Source organism: Copadichromis virginalis, linkage group LG23, assembly GCF_057382275.1.
Source record: "Copadichromis virginalis isolate Kocher_CV1m ecotype Utaka linkage group LG23, C_Virginalis_male_GT1.1, whole genome shotgun sequence".
Lineage (NCBI taxonomy): Eukaryota > Metazoa > Chordata > Actinopteri > Cichliformes > Cichlidae > Copadichromis > Copadichromis virginalis.
In genome coordinates this window covers 51,455,071-51,474,324 of record NC_140639.1, presented here as the reverse complement: position 1 = coordinate 51,474,324, position 19,254 = coordinate 51,455,071, and the positions used below count along the sequence as shown (strand labels likewise).

The window sequence follows — 19,254 nt, the reverse complement described above, 5'->3', positions numbered from 1 at the left end:
TTTGGACCCAAACACCTTTAGTAGCCATTTCTTGAATTGTTTCTGTCTGATGTTATCAGTCTCTTACACTGCTGTGAAGAAATTTGGACCCACACTTCTATGCAGCGTTGTTTCAGTGCATTGAGATTTGCATACAATTATGCACAGCAACCCTAACGCGTGACTCTGTTTTGGCCATGACTAGCCGTTGGACAGATAGTATAAAAAAGGAGTTCATGGTCGATTCCATGACTCCAAGATGACCAGGTGACTCCCCTATTTGTATTGTGCATTTGAAGAAACCTAAGGACGTTTAAGACTAAATACACAAACAAGCTAGAAGTAAAAGGCTTTGTTGAAGAGGTGAGTTTAAGAAGTTTCTTAGGAGACTCCAGTTACGGGGCCTTGCAAAGCTCAGATGGGAGAGCGTTCCAGAGGGTGGGGGGCTGCCACACTGAAGGTTCTGTCCCCAAAGGTTTGGAGACTGGTACAAGGGACAGAAAGCAGTCCCATGACAGAGGACTGCATGTATGGGTGCAGCAGGCCAGACAGGGGAGCGAGGGATTTGTAAGCAGGAAGAAGGATTTTGTAAATAATGTGTGATTTTACTGGAAGCCAGTGGAGATTTATGAGGGTGGGGGTGTTCCCAGAGCTTAGTCTCTTGGAAGCCTGGTGGGTGAGTTCTAGAGTCTCTGCTACAGAGTCAGCTAATAATGGCTAAATCTGAGACATTAGGTTCATTAGGTGAAAAAAGCCCTGCTTTGGTTACAGACTTGATATGAGCCTGGAATTAAAGTGGGAGTACAAAACAATATCCAGATTAGAAATGTCTGGGAATGGTGAGATGAGAAACCATCTATGTAGATTGCCAACCTCCCAGAGTAGGGCTTTGGGGACAACAACCAAGAATTCAGTTTGTTGGGTTGAGTTGGTTAGATGACATCCATTTTTTATTTCATGCAGACAGCTGGCAAGTGATTGTGGGTAGAGCTGGGTGGAGGGTTTGGTACTGAGAAAAAGTTGTATGTCATCAACATAGGAATGGAACCAGAAACCATGGTGGCGGATGATCTGGCCAAGTGGGGCATTAAGATGAAGAAGTGAAAGGGTCCAAGCACAGTACCTTGAGGCTCACCTTGGTTAAATGGAGCAGAGGTGGAACTGGAGCCTCCATTGGTGACAAACTGTGTTTTGTTGAAGAGGTAGGACTGAAACCAGGAAAGTACAGTACCAGTGAGGGCAAGTTTGAGAAGCTATCTGGTTAGAGGCGAGAGAAGGATGGTGTGATAAATGGTGTCGAAGGCTGAAGAAAGGTCCAGGAAGATGAGGATGCTGATGTGGTCAGAGTCAGGGCAATGAGAAAGTCACTAGTTATTTTGATGGGAGGTAAGGTATTTAGTTTTGCCAAAAATCTGCAATTTGGTATCCCCTGTCCAAAGGACAATGTTTCAGAGGTCTTGTGATGAACCTTCTGAGGCCTGTAAGTCTGAAATATGGATCTGTTCTTGCAGTGTCTCTGACCTTAGGGTGAATGTGCTAGGACATGCACTAGTAAGACTGGGAAGCTTCCTGAATGTTTTCCACTTGTGAATGTTTTTCTCACTGTAGAATCATTGACTTCAAATTAATGGAAATAACCTTATAACCCTTCCCACACTGATGGGCAGCAATACTCTGTTGCGCTAGCACACAGCTGAATGACAAGGTGTCAAACGCCATGTTTTATTGTTCATCTGAGTTTGCATTTACTTGATTTTATGGTCTGCTGAGAACTTTAGAATTGTATGTTCTTTTTACTATGACTGCATATGGAAAAGTCTCAGCCTCAGCTTAATTGATTTGGTTTGGTTGAATTTCCAAGCTTCATCATTTTAAAAAAAAGTCTTAAAAATTATTGAATACCAAAAGGAAAACAACGACAGATGGTTGAAGGATATGAAACAAGACAAATGAGGAACAAAGAGAAAAGGCTTAAAGAATAGAGAGATGGGTGCACAAATAAGGGAATCAATATGCAGTGGTGTGAAAAGTGTTTGCCCCTTCCTGATTTCCTATTTTTTTGTATGTTTGTCACACTGAAATGTTTCAGATTATCAAACAAATTTAAATATTAGACAAAGATAAAACAAGCAAACAAAAAATGGAGTTTCTAAATGAAGGTGTTAATGGTAGAGGGAAAAAATGCAAACTTACGTGGTCCTGTGTGAAAAAGTGATTGCCCTTCCCTGTTATAACATAAATTAACTGTGGTGTATCACATTTTTGGAAAGCTGAGTTCAATTTCCTAGCAAGACCCAGGCATGAATACTGCACACCTGTTCTCAATCAAGAAATCACTTAAATAGAACCTACCTGACAAAGTGGAGTAGACCAAAAGATCCTCAAAAGCCAGACATCATGCCGCGATCAAAGGAAAATCAGGAACAAATGAGAAACAAGGTCATTGAGATCTCTCAGTCCGGAAAAGGTTATAAAGTCACTTCTAAAGCTGTGGGACTCCAGCAAACCTCAGGGAGCGCCATTATTCACAAATGGCAAAAACATGGAACAGCGGAGAATCAAGAGTGGCTGGCTGACCAAAATTCCCCCAAAAGCGCAGTGATGACTTATCCAATAGGTCACAAAAGACCCCAGAACAACATCCAAAGAACTGCAGGCCTCACTTGCCTCAGTTAAGGTCAGTGTTCATGACTCCACCATAAGAAAGAGGCAGGGCAAAAATGGCGACATGTCAAAAACCACTGCTGAGCAAAAGGAACATAAACACTCATCTCAGTCTTGCCAGAAAACATCATGATGATCCCCAAGACTTTTGGGAAAATACTCTGTGGACGGACGAGGCAAAAGTTGAACTTTCTGGAAGGTGTATGTCCAATTACATCTGGAGTAAAAGTAACACAGCATTTCAAAAAACTAAAACCATACCAACAGTAAAATATGGTGGCGGTAGTGTGATGGTCTGGGGCTGGTTTGCTGCCTCAGGACCTGGAAGACTGGCTGTGGTAAATGGAAGCATGCAATCTGCTGTCTACCAAAACATCTTAAAGGAGAATGTATGGCCATCTGTTCGTGACCTCAAGCTAAAGCACACTTGGGTTCTGCAGCAGGACAATGATCCAAAACACACCAGCGAGTCCACCTCCGAATGGCTTAAGAAAAACAAAATGAAGACTTTGGAGTGGCTTAGTCAAAGTCCTAACCTGAATCCGACTGACATGCTGTGGCAACCTTAAAAAGATGCTTCAAGCTCGAAAACCCTCCAATTTGGCTGAATTACAACAATTCTACAAAGATGAGGCGACCAAAATGCTTGATGCTTGATTGTTGCTGCTATGGGTGGCCCAACCAGCAGGTTTGGATATTTTTCCCCTTAATAATTAACACCTTCATTTAGAAACTGCATTTTTGTTTACTTGTGTTATCTTTGTCTAACATTTAATGTAGTTTGATCTGAAACTTTTAAGTGTGACAAACATACAAAAAAGGAAATCATAAAGGGGGCATTTTTTCACACCACTGTGTTTCCTTTTGACAAAGTCACAAAGTGTAAAGAGATGATGTGAACGAGTAAGCCAACATACTGATGAGTGAAGGAGTGTAGCTAGCGAGTTTCCATTCACCTTGTAGCACAAAGCCAGAGCAGAGAAGAGAACGAAAAGCTTGAATCTCAACTTTTTCAGGGGGTGTAGAGAATGGCAGATGGATTGCTAAGGCTTTTGGTTATAGGGAAAGGAAATAGTGTCACATATTTACATCACAAATACATCACATGAACGTTATAAAAAGCTAGCAAAAAATGTTTCAGTGGAGAATCACTGCAACTTTAATAGAAAACTGAGGCATCGGGACTTGAGACAGGATTGAAAAAGAGACACAAAGTTGTGACTGAGGGTATGTGAGTAAGACAAAGTGAAAGAAACATGTTTCTGTTAAGGTCAGAATAAAAATTGGTATCTGAAATTCAGAATCAGTATCTGAAATTAGCCAGTACTGGGCTAGAGTGACAGGAAAAAGTCACAAAGTATTGATATTTAGAATCTCCATATATGATTACCTATATGCCTATACGTGGTCAATACAAACAAGGACAGTAAGAAACAGTTTTAAATAGCTCTATACAGCATTATTATCACTTGTTTTCATCTGACCTTGAAGAATAGGTCAGAGGTCAAAAGTGACAGGATATTTATAATCTTTATATGCTTCTTACTATCCATCCATCCATCCATTTTCTTCCGCTTATCCAGGGCCGGGTCATGGGGGCAGCAGCCCAAGCAGAGAAGCCCAGACCTCCCTCTCCCCAGCCACCTCCTCCAGCTTATCCGGGGGAACACCAAGGCGTTCCCAGGCCAGCCGAGAGATATAATCTCTCCAGCGTGGCCTGGGTCTGCCCATAAAAACTATGAACAGAATCGGTGACAAAGGGCATCCCTGGTGGAGCCCATCACCCACCAGGAACAAGTCCGACTTATTGCCGGCTATGCTGACCAAGCTCTTGCGACAGTCGTATAAGGACTGAATGGCCCGTAGCCAGACACCCCATACTCCCGGAGCACCGCCCACAGGATACTCCGAGGGACACGGTCGAGTTCCTTCTACAAGTCCACAAATCACATGTAGACTGGTTGGGCAAACTCCCATGCACCCTCGAGTATCCTCGAGAGGATAGAGAGCTGCTCCAGTGTTCCACGACCAGGACGAAAACCGCATTGTTCCTCCTGTATCCGAGGTTCTTACTATATGTTGACAATGCACACCAAGCTTGTATGAATCCGTTTCTAAGATATACGGCAATAAATTGACCTTAGAAACCAAACTTTATTGAACGGTTAATGATTTTCCATTCTAAGCTCCTACAAAGTTTTACCAGAATTCAAATCTTTTCGAATTATTGATTTTAAAAGTAGAATAATGACATGCTGCCAAAAACAACCTTGGTGGGGGTAATTATTCTTAAAAGCAGTGTTCTGTTATTGGACTTCTGTGCAAACCACAGTTTGTCCATAATGAATTCCATGTTTGAACATGAGAATGTCCATGAGTGCATGTGGCACCAGGACAGCCTAGACAGCAGGTTGCTGATGGATTTTGCAATTGCATGACCAGATCTGCGGCCGCATGTTCTGGACACTTAGGTGAAGAGAGGGGATAAGCTGTCAACTGATCCCCACCAGGTGGTTGGTGCCTGATGGTTGCGGTGATAACCCTCAAACTAGCTGGTGGACATTGGAGGTGAAAGGAGCCGTCAGACTGAAAAAGGAGTCCAATTGAATCTGGGGACAAGGAGGACAACTCATCCATCACTGGGGCGGGGGAGGGGGGCGGGGGTGAGGTCACTGAGTAGGGATGGGAATTGAGAACCAGTTCCTGTTGCGAAGCGGCTCCCAAGAAGTCCACAACCTACTCAGGTTTCTTCATATCTGGGTTAGTAAGGAACACACTGGGACGATTTCGAGGTACTCAGTACTGGATGAGACTTCGCAGACTTCAGCTCCAGGGCCCTGCATTATCTTCTGGCTAAGACTCATACGATCAGGTAGTAGGAGTTTTTTGTTTGTTTGCTTTTAAATCAGAGCTCTGAAATCAACTTCCCGTGTAAGGATTTTTGTGGGCGTTGCTGGAGATCGACACAGGTCATGGTAGTCAAATAAGTTTGGAAGGAAGACACTGGACTCCATTAAATGTTTTGAAGACGTTTCACCTCTCATCCAACAGGCTTCTTCAGTTCTAAAACCAAACAGTGGAGAGTCCCAGGTAATTCAAACTAGATGACAATGTTTATATTTTGGACCAAGCAGGCAGATTGTTTGAGAGGGAAGTAAATAAGGCCATCTATGTCCACTGTGAATGACAATCATTGAATGTAGGGGTGGATTATAACACCAACTGTCAGCCACCTACAATGCAGTCTTGAAATTCCTTCCCAGGCACTACAACCCCAACTCACATCTTGCCTCACCTGATACCTCTGGTTTAATAACCCACTCCTTTTTTACACCTTGGCTCATGTGATGACACACATGATTCACAGTGTTTCAACAACCTAAGGGAAAACCCTCACTAGGGTTTAAATACCTGGGCCTCTCCACCTTTTGGTTCTAGATTTGGAGCCTCTTAGATGAGAGGTGAAACATTTTCAAGCTGACTAGACCTCATAATTAGTTGTGCCACACTTTGCAGCAAGAAGTGCAATCAAGGTTTTTGCAATAACTGGTAATGAGTCTTTCACATGGATGGAATTCTTTCCATTTTTCTTTGCAGAATTCTCTGTCCTGCTGCATAATTCAAGTGCACTTGAGTTTCAGGAAACAAACTGATGGCCTGTAAAGTTCCAACAGTCACAGCAATACGTTGAGGTCCTGAGCAGCCCTCGATCATCACACTACCAGTATCATGTTTAATGGTTGGCATGATGTTGTTTTTGTTGTTGTTTTTTTTGGCGCCTGCATTGCAGCTGTGGTAAAATGGAGACACTGATCCATAATGACGTCCAATGTTCACACAATCGGGGAAAAGCAGCAGCTGCTTAGTAGTGTGAGCTTTGGAGAGCCTCTTCCCCTACATTTTGTGAGGTGGAGGTCTCTGTTGTCACCACGGGCTAAGGAATTGCCAGCTTTTCCACTTTTTAAGAGAAATTTAAATTACGATTGATGCTGTGTCACAATGGGATGGGTTGCGCCTCCCTGATGCCACCATTCCGACTGGAGTAATGACATAGAGCAAGGATGTCAAACTAATTTTACATTGAGGCCACATACAGCCCATATTTGTACTGTACTGTACTAAGATGGCGCCAGTGTGCTCGGCAGGCCGTCCTACCTCTTCTTACCCTCGTCTCTGTTTTCACACTTTTTATGTAGACATTTGTGTGCTTTTTATTCTTGTCTTGGCTTCATGCTTCTCTGAGAACAATGCTTTAATCACATATGATCGTCTAACTTTGCTAAATCTCCGGCCACCTCTCTTCCACGAACTGGAGCTACATTGGGACTTAGGAGACGCTACGCTGCTGCGTACCTGCCCGTCTACAAGAACTTTCTGCCTGCCTCCACCTTCCCTATTTAAGAGGCGCTCCAGGAAGCGTGGCAAGCGGAGTGGACTTCGGGTTCGCCTTAAAGCCTTACTTAAGGTACATGCTGCGGCTAACTCCTCTCCCATCCCAGACTTTCTGCAATTTCCATTCACCTCCCACCGCCGGCCATCCTTCAAACTGCTCAGCCATCGCCGGATTTGCCCTGTTGGACTTCAATTGTATCCGACCTTTACGGTGTTGTGCTCGCCACTTCGGACCTGGATTGGGACCTCTGGGACTCGTGACTCAGGCACCTAAGCAAGTTGAGACGCGCCTCTGTCGGGGACGAGGTGACTAAGAGCCGGATGGCATTGTTAAACACAAGATCGCTGGTGAATAAAACCTTCATCCTAAACGATCTTTTTCTCACCCTGCACCTGGATGTTTTATTCCTGACTGAAACTTGGATTCGCCCCGGTGAGTTTTCTCCTTCTCTGAACTTCTTCCCCCTGACTGTGGTTTTTTCAGCTCACCGAGACTTTTGGGGAAGGGCAGAGGCATAGCCGCGTTTTTTAAAAATAAACTTAAACTTCGGCGACTGCCTTCTCCTACTTCCTCTAGCTTTGTGGCTCAATTATTGGAACTGACTGGCCCCTCTATGACTCTCCGTGCTGTGATTTATCGGCCACCCAAATACAATAAGTCTTTTATTCCCGAATTTGCGGATTTTCTAGCTTCTCTGTTTTTAAATTATGACGTGTTCTTATTTCTGGTGATTTTAATATACATATCTGCAGTAAGGAGGACTTCTTAGCCAAGGATTTCCTTGTTTTCACTGACTCTTTTAACCTTATACAATGAGTGAGTGAGTGCACCGACCCATGTAAAAGGCCATATGCTGGATCTGGTCTTCCAATATGGCCTAAATATTAGCATTAAGGACATTGACAACGTTGGTATCTCTGATCATTTCCTGGTAACGTTTAATGCAGACTTAGGTGTAACACATATAAACACTGCTGATCTCTGTCGCCCTTGTATGTGTAATCGACTCTGAGAGTGCGGCTAATTTCACTGCTGTCTTTCTAAACTCTGTCCGCCTTGGTCCTGATGTGATGGACCTCAAGTGTTGTACTCCCCCCTCGGCTGATGAAGTTATGACTGCTATGTTATCCACATGCTCAACCACCTTGGACCTAGTGGCCCCCATAAAGATGAAGCATGTTAGATCCTCCCCTCAATCCTGGTTAAATTACTCTATATGAGGCTTACGTCGTATTTGTCGTCAATCTGAGAGGAGGTGGAAAAAAGACAAGCTTCGGGTATCCCTCGACATTTTATGTAGCAGCCACACTATGTATCAGGACGCTGTTAAGACTTCTAAAGCTGCTTTTTTGTCCAACATCAGTGGCGACTAATAGCCATAACCCCCGGGCCCTGTTTAAAATTTTCAATTCTGCCATCAAATCTTGCCCTGATAAACTAGACTTTGCCTCCCCAGCTCTCTGTGAGCAATTTTTAAATTACTTCACGAGGAAAATCTAAAAACCTCACTCCCTCATCTTCCTGGTGGACCTCCATCCAACTTCTGCCAGTGTGAGCCAATTTCACTTTCTACTTTTAAAAGTATAATTGATCAATTGAGAAGTTCGAACTCGGCTCATGATTTCCTCCCATCCCGGATTTTAAAGGATGGGTTTGATGTTCATTTCTTATCATTGATTAATTTATCATTACTCACGGGCCGTGTCCCAGCTGCATTTAAACATGCAGTGGTGCAACCTGTCCTAAAGAAAACCAGCCTCGACCACACTGACCGTGTGAATTATAGGCCAATCTCTAAACTTCATTTAGACTTTATCTGAAATATTAGAGAGAACTGTGCTTTTGCAACTACAGGCCTACTTAAACGCAAATAACAGTGACACATTTCAGTCTGGTTTTAAACCTCACCACAGCACTGAAACGGCAGGTTTTTCAATGATCTTCTTTTAATTACTGACTTAGGTTGCCCTGCCATTTTAATTTTATTGGATCTGTCCGCTGCTTTTGATATGGTAGACCATAAAATTCTTTTAGAGAGACTGGAACATGTTATAGGCATCAAGGATTCTGTCCTTAATTGGTTTAAATCCTACCTCTCGGGTAGGACTTTCTCTGATGGGCTGCTACTCGTCCACCGCTGCCCCTCTTTGTTGTGGAGTACCGCAGGGGTCTGTGCCGGGCCCTCTACTATTTGCCTTGTACATGCTACCCCTGGGTTCTATCTTTGACAAATATCAGATCTCCTACCACTGTTATGCTGACGACATTCAAATCTATTTCCAGTAGTGTGATGACCTGCCAGCTTCATTGAATCGTTTGTCTGACTGCTTGAAAGAGGTTACAGAGTGGCTGTCAGCCAATTCTCTCATTTTAAATGAGAAGAAAACCGAGATTATGGTTTTTGATAGTCACACTCGACGATACCAGCTAGCTGCGCGATTTGGTCCCTTTGCTTACTTTCTTACAGATACTGTAAGTAAGCTAGGTGTTTGCCTGGATAGTTCATTTAAGCTAGATAAACGGGTTTCCTCAGTAGTTAAATCTGGCTTCTTCCAATTGTGCCAAATTTCAAAGGTCAAACACTAATACCGTACAAAGATCTTAAAAAACTGGCACATGCCTTTGCGATTCCAGATTAGATTATTGTAACTCGCTTTACTCTGGACTCCAACTTGCTCACCTCCAACGATTACAGCTCCTTCAGAATGCTGCGGTTCGTCTCCTAACTGGAACTAGAAAGTTTGCCTCTATTACTCCAGTGCTCTCTGACTTACATTGGCTGCCTATTAAATTTCGTATTGATTTTAAAGTTCTGCTGCTTACTTTCAAATGCCTAATCAACCATGCCCCTGACTATCTCACCGACCTCCTCAGTCTCTATACTCCCAGCCGTTCTTTACGATCTTCTGGTCAGTTACTTCTAGCCCAGGCACCATCGGAAGATTAGGGGTGATCGCTTTTGTTTGTTTCTCTATTTTCTCTATTTTACCTTGTATTAATGACTCACTGCTCAGTGTAATCATTTACTGTTATTCCTTATTGTGAAGCACTTTGGTGTACCCCCGGTTTTAAACGTGCTATATTAATAAAATTGTATTGTATTGTATTGTATATTGATCTTAAGTAGGCCGGACTACTGAAAATCCAATTTTTGTCAGTTTAAAGCAGTGGTTCTCAAAGTGTGTGAGAGTTCTGACAGGTGGGGCACAAGTTACCTGGCAGAAAAGCCATGTGGAACTAATGTTTAACACTGAAATTACTTTTGCGTGGGAACAAAGAAATTTGCGGCAGTTACTTTAATAATATGTGCATCCTGTGAAAAGCTGCAGGCGTAAGTCGACAGCCACAGTAAAGACGTGTACTGAAAAGTGCAAACGTGGTCGTGTCTGTTGTGAGGCGTTTACAGTGGTGCTGAAACCCACGACTGCGGCGCGAGAGACCGAACCACATTTTCGAACTTTTCAGTACACGTCTTTATTGCGGCTGTCGACTTACACACGCGGCTGCAGCTCTTCGGCTGGAGCCCACACACATCATCAACAACAACGACAGGACCTAGTTCATTCTGTTTTAAGCCGGCCAGGCGTGATTAGGGATGCCGCTCAGGTGCGTCCGCCTCACCCACAGCCACGCCACAGACCACTCCCCGCCACAGCTCTGCAATCAAAAACAGGCTCACTGCAGCCACTACGAGTGAATAGTATTAAACCCTCACTAAATCATATAGTTTTCATCTCTGTTCACAAGTTTCTGTATTTCTTTTTTTAAGACTTCGTTTTTCCATGTTTGGAAATGTTCAAATTCTGTTTAAATTGTTCCTTTTTTGAAGAAGTGGTGCAGACTAACGAAGCAGTTTAGTGACAAAAATGATAAATAGTTGTTTGTTTAAAACAAAAATTACTTACGGACTCATTGTGAATAAGTTTATTATCTAAAGATTTCTCGGTTTTTCTACATGTTAAATGGGTAAAACTTCGGTGCGTAATGAAGATACATACATCACCGACCATAAAACCAAACACCAATAACATCTATACCTTCTTCAAGGACTCCAACACCTCCCCCTTCACTATATCCGGCCCTATACTAGATGAACTACCCCCATGCTTCTGCTGCATGACCTCAGCAGCAGCGACCCCCATAAAGCTGCAGGCCCCAACAATATTCCAGGACGTAAGAGACTGCACAGCAACGGTTGGAGTGGCTGACATACATCGTGAACACCTCTCACAGGCGACACACAGAAACTCACACATACAGGCTGTGCAAAGATGCCAGAGACAATCCAGCATGTAACTGCAGGGTGCAAGACGCTGTAACCAAGTGGATCACACAGCATACAGAAATATGTATGCCGAATATGGCTACGAAGTCTCAAAGCCAAAATAGGATACGTCCCCCAGGGTGGTTGAGAATGACCGAACTAATATCCTGTGGCTAACCAACTGGACATAGTAGTGGTGGACAAGCAGATGAAGACGGCTGTAGGAATATATATGTAGCTATACCAGCGATAGCAACATGAGGAAGAAAGAACACGAAACACCAAGGGCTGAGAGAGCAGCCAGAAAACTTTCAACAAGAGTTAATGGTCTCTTAGATGCAAAGGGTGGGCTGACGCCATTTTAAACCCGATGGACTAAGAAGGCAATGTCACTCATGGTCATATGCATGTGAAGGCAGATAAGCAAATACAAATACTTTTGGCAATACAGTGTATCACAGTACCATGATGAAATATATTGAGTTACTGAGAGTGACTAGCAGAGGGAGAAGGCTGTAGTGACAGCAACATCAGGAAGGAGGACCATGAGAACCTAAATACAAAGGATTGACAGAGGAGCCAGTGAAGATGTGGAGGGTAAAGGCAAAGTGGTCCCCGTGGCAATCAGAGCACTCGGCGCCCTGCGAAACGGGTGAGTAGCCCTAGCAGGCCCCGGGAACACCATCTGAGATCTCTGTCCAGAAAAGCACAGGACCAGCAAAGATGCTCTATAGAGGACCCAAACTTGACGGATAGAAGACTGCCCACAGTGGGGTATTTTCTAATGTATCTTATTTTATATGTTTCTTTTTCTCATTTACACTAAACTGTAAATATGCTTATTGTTACACAGTAAATACATTCTTTTTTTTCTATGATATATTGGTGACTTTAATTGGGAAATTTAGTTTCACCTCATGTAAATACATGTGCTTGAATGACATCTTCTCCTAGTTACTAAAGCGGTTAGGCATTTCCACGAGCTTTCCCTTAAAGCTACATTATGAAGTTATAAGTGTGAGGCATGATTTAGGCTCATGAAACCTTCCACCCTCTTGTCCACCCTTTTTACCCAGTCCGTTATTCATCCGGCCTCTTCAGACTGTGTCACACAATATTTATTATTTGTTTACCTTTGCAAGCAGATCAGGTTTTTGCTTCACACTAACATATACCTTTAGCTCCTCAACAGCCTTGCATAGATCTTCAGGCGTCTTATATGTAAAGTCTCTCTCCAGGTAGTCTTCCTCGGCCTGGTTGATCCACTCCTGCATCTCCTGCATCTCCTTCCTCAGAGCCATGGTCTTGTCAAGGCCTCCTTTTAGAGCTGACTTCTTTGCATAGGCCTAGACAGATAACACATAGCAGCAAAGGTGCTTAATGCTGAACACGACTCCAAGCATGAAAACAGACTGTGGATAAAGGCTACACACCTGTTTGCAAATGTTTTCCCACTGGGCATTGAGTAAGTCCAGTTCTTTCTTGATATGCACAGCAAATGGAGGCTCAGCCTCTTTCTTTAGGTACAGGCCCACCTCGTTGATGCCATTGACACTGGGCTGGATGGTGTGAATGTCATTCACCAAAGCCTGGCCAATCGAGATATAGGTTATACAGGCAGACTATCTGTCTTTGGTTGGCTGTATCCCATATTTGTCTTTCCTTGAGTGATGTGTTCTAAACTCAGATACTGTGAAACCTTCACTATTTATTGTATCAGTTCTCAGGGGAACTTTAAATATATATATAAGGAAATAAGCTTCTATAAACTCTGGAAGTTTGTTTTTGGTAACAACAGTAATTTGTTGCTTCTGAAAGAGATCTACAGTTATGACAGGATGCAGTTTTTTAATCCTTACTGTGCACTGCTCTAACTGTTTCTCGAGTGCCTCAGAGTCTCCAAGTGCTGGCCATTCCTCATTTAGGAAGACGTCGACATCTTCCATCCACTTCTTTAAAGTCTTTACGTCATTCTGACAGAGAGAGAGGCAGACAGAAAGCAGAAACAGTAGAAACAAATCTACAGCATCTCTGTTTCTTTATATTAAGAACATTACTTCAAGAATTATTTTAACTTTAATGCAAACATTTAAAAAGCTCTCTCCCGTGTACCTCAAACTGCATCAGTTTGGCCATGAGTTCCTGTATTCTTTGGGCGCTGTCTGTCAAAGTGGAGCCCAGTCGTCTCCAACGCCCCATGATGGCATCCATCTCATTGCGATACCTACACGCACAGAAAATAAGGGAGGTTTAGTACTTGTTTTCTATGCGTACGTCTTGAATCGTTCTCAATCAACTTTCTTGTTGATTAAGAGCGCTGGTACTCCTCCTTTTTTCTTTTTTGCCTGTCCTGTCTGGCAGTGAAGCAATCAGAATTGTTGTCTGAAGGCCAAAAAATGTACAACAGAATGGGACAAGTGGACCATTATGGCCTTTGCTGTGAGTCCTTAGGTAGAGTAGAAGAGCAGTATAAAAGAACCAGTCCATTTACCATTACTGCTCTGATCTCTGTGGCAGAGGCATACTTTGACCAATCTCCTCTCAGTTCTTCACCTCTTAAAACTAGCAGCTAAACACAAACTATTAATAAACGGGAAATGTTTTAGTTAACAGCAGCTATTTCTTTCAGAAGCAATGAAGCAAATGAGCATAAAGTGCTAAATCTCTAAGAAAAACTAAGCAGTCTAGAGGGCCTGAGCCTCTGCAAAGATGGCTGAAAAGGGACAATCTACGTCCCGCTACATGGGCACTGGGATCTGCAGAACTGACACACCTTAGTTATTTGCATTGCACATATTCAGCTCTTACTTCTGACTGACATCTGGTGGTGCTTTCTGGAAGACCAGCTCCACAGCTGAAGTCAGGTAGTTCACATCCCCCTGGTGTTCAGCCAGAGCCACCTGGAGAGCCTGAGGAGCAGCAGAGCGACAGACAGACAGTATGGCAAGTCCTAGTCTGTCCCATCTATTTACATACATATAAACCAGATGCTGTCAACTAATTTTTGCTCTAAGAAAACATAAACGTTAAGTTAACCAAACAAGGAACATCATTAATATTATATAATGTTCCTGTGCATACGGTCAATTTAAGCACTTTACAATAAATTAGTCACATTAGTCACTCAGTGCTCATGAATCATGTTTGCTAAATCTTTTGGCAGAAACGAAGGAAAACATGTCTCACAATGTGATGGAGCCAAAATGATTTGTTTCCTTATACAATTCTCAGTGGGAAGGGAAAGAACAATTAATAGAGAGCATAGGCTCACTCCAAACGTGGCTACTGCATTAACATTTAGTAACAGAAAGCTTTTTGTAGATTTACAATTTGTTTTCTGCCATGAAAAATGAATTTCAGCTGAATAAGTGACAATGTTTCTGGTGCACTTAAGATTGGAGGTGGAAAGTGGAAGACCAAGGTGGCTCAGAGGCTTAGATTAGCTCATTTTGAGAACAGCCCCTGGACAGGTCAGCTCTCAGTTTTAAGCCCAGGATGAGAAGAAAGACAAGAAGCAAAGCAGGAGAGAAGCAGGAAGCCAACGGCAAAGCCCCCATACAGGTCAAACAACCCGTGTTCTAGTGGCTATATCCCAAACTTCATTTTCTTCCATCATATAAAACATACACTATATACAAGTAATTTCTTCTTCTCTTCTTCCCCAATTTCCTGATTGGGGAACATCCATAAATTACCACTACTTACCACCCACTACATCAAAATCCCAAAATCAGTCATGACATTTAAATCAGTGATGAGGGAATCCTGCAATCCTGACTTTAATCATTTCAACTAGCTGTGCATAATAATGCTCATCTCTCTTCAAGCTGTCATTTAACTCAACACAATAAGGTTGTTTTTAATATTGTCTCAAGTTTTATTTTTCAGTGGGAGAAGAGTTAAATTTCCACATGACAGCAGCACTCATCTGGATGCTGTTATCTGCAGAGAGCAGACATGTACATGTGTGGAATTCCTGTCTTTATATATGAGAAGAAGGACACAGAAGATGAATTTCTCTGTATAATTATCTATCCATTCTTTAGCCTATTCCAGCTCATTCGCATTTGTACCTATGGGCAATTTAGAATCACCAGTGCATGTCTTTGGACTGTGGGATAAAGAACCCATGCAGAAACACGCAAACTCTGCACAAACAAAGCCGGCACAGATGTAGTATATCGAACCCAGGACTTTCTTGCTGTGAGACAACAGAGCTAACCACCTCACCACAGTGCTGCTCTATCTATAATTACCTTTAATTTCAGCCTACAAGGCCTGATCTCTCTGTTATTCTACATTAAAGTTATCAAGCTTACAAAGCGCTGAGTGCATGCACACGTCAGCTGAACATAAGCAACTCAGGCCTGCAGGGAAAGTCAAAGAGGCTCATGAGCATAAATCTATGTAATAAATTTGTAAATTTATGATATGCAGATTCAACATTTAAACTTTACTTGTCACATAATCTATATGAATGCAAATTACATGTTAGTTTATATGTAGCAAAAGTAGGTAATATTTTAGTTAAAGTAAGAAGTAACGAGGACAGCTGTCTTTATCAATGCCAGTTGACTTTTTAAACACTCGGAGTAATTGAAACGCTGAACATCTGAACATGACTATGGGGATACATCAACAACGTCCTTTTAATCTGCTGCATGCTTATGATCACTATGGCTCCACTGGCAGATCGACAACATCCAAGACGGGCCCTCACTGAGTCTGACCCTCCCTCCTGTCTCATTGCAGGCTTATTTAAAGTCCAAACATCTATCCAATTCACTTCAATTTTATTTATATAGCCCCAAACCAAACGTGCTGTTAGATAATCTCTCAGTGTATTTATGGGTCACATATGTTTGATCTTGATCAGCTTCTTCAATAAGAAAAATTGAAGGGAGACTTAAAGCTACGATTAACATTTTACTTTAGTCCACCAAATAAAAATGGTAAGTGGCCTGTATTTATATAGCGCTTTACTAGACGAACTCCCAACTCTTCAGCCACAATCGCCCCATAGTGTATCATTTCCAAACCTCTGCCATCTTCTCATTTAGCCGGACGTGACCACATCGCATCTGCCTTCAGAGAGATGCTGTAAATAGAATTCCTTTTCTAGCCATCAACATAGAGCTGACATCTAAGTCCTATTAAAGGTCAAATAGATAACATCCATGTAATGTAGCAGTGAATTATGGTCAATTTATAATGTCAGTCAAACAAAACATTGGCCTGCTTCTCACTTCAACAGTAGTTAAAAGCCATCGTTAGAACTGTGCGTATGTGTGTGTGGGAACAAACCTGATTGTCCTTTAGTCGCTGCTCCATGATTGAATATTCTGTAACAGCTGTTGATGGAATGGCCAGCTTGGCTTCACACTGTTGTAACCATGACAACAATGTTGATATTGTTTCCCTATAGCGAGCTGGGGGCAAACTCTCCAAAACTAAAGACAGACAAGAAAAAGATGAAAGAAAAGCGATATCTCAGAGAAGTCTGTGCAGTGGTGTAAAGCAGGCTGCCACTGGATTCTAGAGACATGCTCGCTGGAGTGACCAATCGCACTTCTCTGGCTTGCAATTTGATGGACAAGTATGGGTTTGGCATAAAGCTGCATTGTTTCAGCCAGAGTCAGTACAAAAGTGACATTCACTGTATCTATGCTTTGAAGTGCTCGGGGTTAATATCTTGCCCCAGGACAAACTAGGAGGAGCCAGGGATTGACCTTCCAACCTTCCGATCAGTAGATGCCGTGCTGTACCTCCTGAGCTACAGCCACCCTAACGTTACAGTGAGTAGTTAGCATGTGCTCATTTGAGAGGATGTGTAACCATGGTGTTCACTCACACAGATTTGACTTTTCCAAGCTAAAAAACGTCCAGCATGTAGCAGCAGCTTATTTAAACCAAATATTAACCCTCAGAGGCTACTGAGTAGTGTCTGTAACTGGTAAACCTACGCTTTCTAGTACAGGGAAGACAAACTGTTCTGTTTATTTATAGAAAGAAATGTTAGTTTAATTTGAAAAAACAAAAACAAAAAAACGCAGGAATACAGAGGAGGCCCAGTCTTAGTTTTCCACTGGTACTTGAACGCAGCTCATATTTCTGAGGATCTATATGAAGCTGACAGTGTCAATTTAAAAAAACATATTTGTGTAGTAGCATTTAATTTAAACACAAAATAAGTCTGCTTACCTCCTGAGCAGGAGGGAGAGCAGGTGCTGCAGATGTGGTCATCAATGTGTGTGAATGTTAACTAGAAAGCTCTTAGGTGTAGAAAAAAGTGCTTGTATTAATACGTGTATGAATGAGTGAATAAGGCGTTGCACAGAGCACTTTGAGTGATCAAGCTGAGTAGAAAAGCATTAAATCCAAAATAAATAAATAAAATCTGATCCATATATCATTTACTTTGTCTCTGCTAGTTACTGGAATTAAATAAGAATTCCCTTCCAGATCAGTCAGCTGGAAAAGTCTTCATATATAACAAGCCAGGACAGTGTCATTACTGATAAAAGTGACATGAACATGTTGTTAAAAAGCTTCTAGAATTTAGAATTGTAGTAATGACCATGACGTAACTAACACGCTGACCTGAGAGCACCTACTCAGACACGGGGGACACAAAGTGTAAACCAGGTTAATAATATCTCACCAAGTTGTAGGTGCTTCTCTCTAGCCCTCAGATCCTCCAGGACCTTGTGGTAGTGTTCTTTGAAGGCATTGAGGTCAACATCCAGGAATGCTGCAGGGTCCTCGTCCCCTTCTTTCTCTTCCTTCAGCTCTTTGAGCCTCTTATCCAGGAGGTGCACCTGGGGCTGCAGTGAGGACAGCCGAGCCACCTCTTCCTATTTGGGGGGAGGAAGAGTGTTACAGAGTATTAGTTGTATAGACACGTCCAATAATCAATACAGAGTAAAAAGCTGAGTGTTTTCATTTCCACCCTATTAACCTTATACTCGATTAGTCTTATTTTACACAAGTACTTAAATATAGCCCCCCCCCCTCCCCCCCGCCCCAATACTAATGAACAGGAAGCCAAACAGAGAGTTGGACGAGTTCAGCATCATTGAAATATGACTGTGAAACAAAGAGAACAAGCATCACATGAATAATGTGAACAATTTTATGTACCTTTAAACCTGGAACAGTGTGTTTCATCAGCATTGCTGACTGAATGAAAGCTTGGCATATTTTAAAAGAATCAGATTGAAGCTCTCTTCCTCCCCGTACGGTAATTTCTCTGCCTTCATATTTTGTCCAGACATGCTCTTACTTTGAAAGTTCCTACTGCCCCATTTCTCTCTTCCTCTCTTTATGCCGGTGGCGCCTGTCTCTGTTTCTGTCCTGTCTTTCACTTCAGTTGTGCCTCTCTGTCTTTTATTTATTCAGTTTGGTTTTGCTTCTTCTGTTGTGTAGATGTTGACAAAAAACTGCCACACAAAGCCCGTGTTTTGTGTTGCAATCCGAGTTCCTGCTTTTTAAGAAGCTCAGGCCTTTATAAACACATCTGGTTAGGAGCAGGGGGTTTGTCTGGCAAAATACATAAGTAAAGGCAGTTTGTAGCTCTCACTGCATTACTTTTATACAAAAAAACCTTTTAAACGTGACAATTCTGTTAATTCTGATGGAGGTTTATTTACTGTCAAAGACAGGACAACATTTTCAGAACGTGTAATAATGTATCAAAAGCATGAGTACACTTTGTGTTCTGAGTCAACTGAATTATTAAACAGACTTTTTTAATTAATAAGTGCAAATATATTATCCATAAAAAGAACAAAAAAGTACTCACAGCAAAGTGCTATGCAAAACAGGTGCATGAAATACAGAAAGTCAAACAAAGCCGAATGAATGAATATGTCAAAATGGAAAGAAACAGAAACTTCTGAGATTTCTAACACAAAACAAAAACCATTTAAAAACATGAGGTGAAAAACTCTACGAT

The 19,254-nt window shown here is 42.3% G+C and overlaps 1 protein-coding gene across 2 annotated transcripts in view; it reads right to left on the bottom strand.

Annotated features, from left to right (window-relative positions):
- Window positions 1–19,254, bottom strand: part of dmd (dystrophin) — a 289,532-nt gene that overhangs the window by 115,773 nt on the left and 154,505 nt on the right. For both annotated transcript variants that reach the window (XM_085449001.1, XM_085449002.1), the window contains exons 24-30: window positions 17,962–18,154; window positions 16,605–16,750; window positions 14,109–14,209; window positions 13,413–13,524; window positions 13,160–13,273; window positions 12,734–12,889; window positions 12,476–12,646 (exon numbers count right to left, since the gene is read on the bottom strand). In XM_085449001.1, the coding sequence (XP_085305127.1) occupies window positions 12,476–12,646; window positions 12,734–12,889; window positions 13,160–13,273; window positions 13,413–13,524; window positions 14,109–14,209; window positions 16,605–16,750; window positions 17,962–18,154 (993 nt within the window). The remainder of the gene's footprint in view (window positions 1–12,475; window positions 12,647–12,733; window positions 12,890–13,159; window positions 13,274–13,412; window positions 13,525–14,108; window positions 14,210–16,604; window positions 16,751–17,961; window positions 18,155–19,254) is intronic.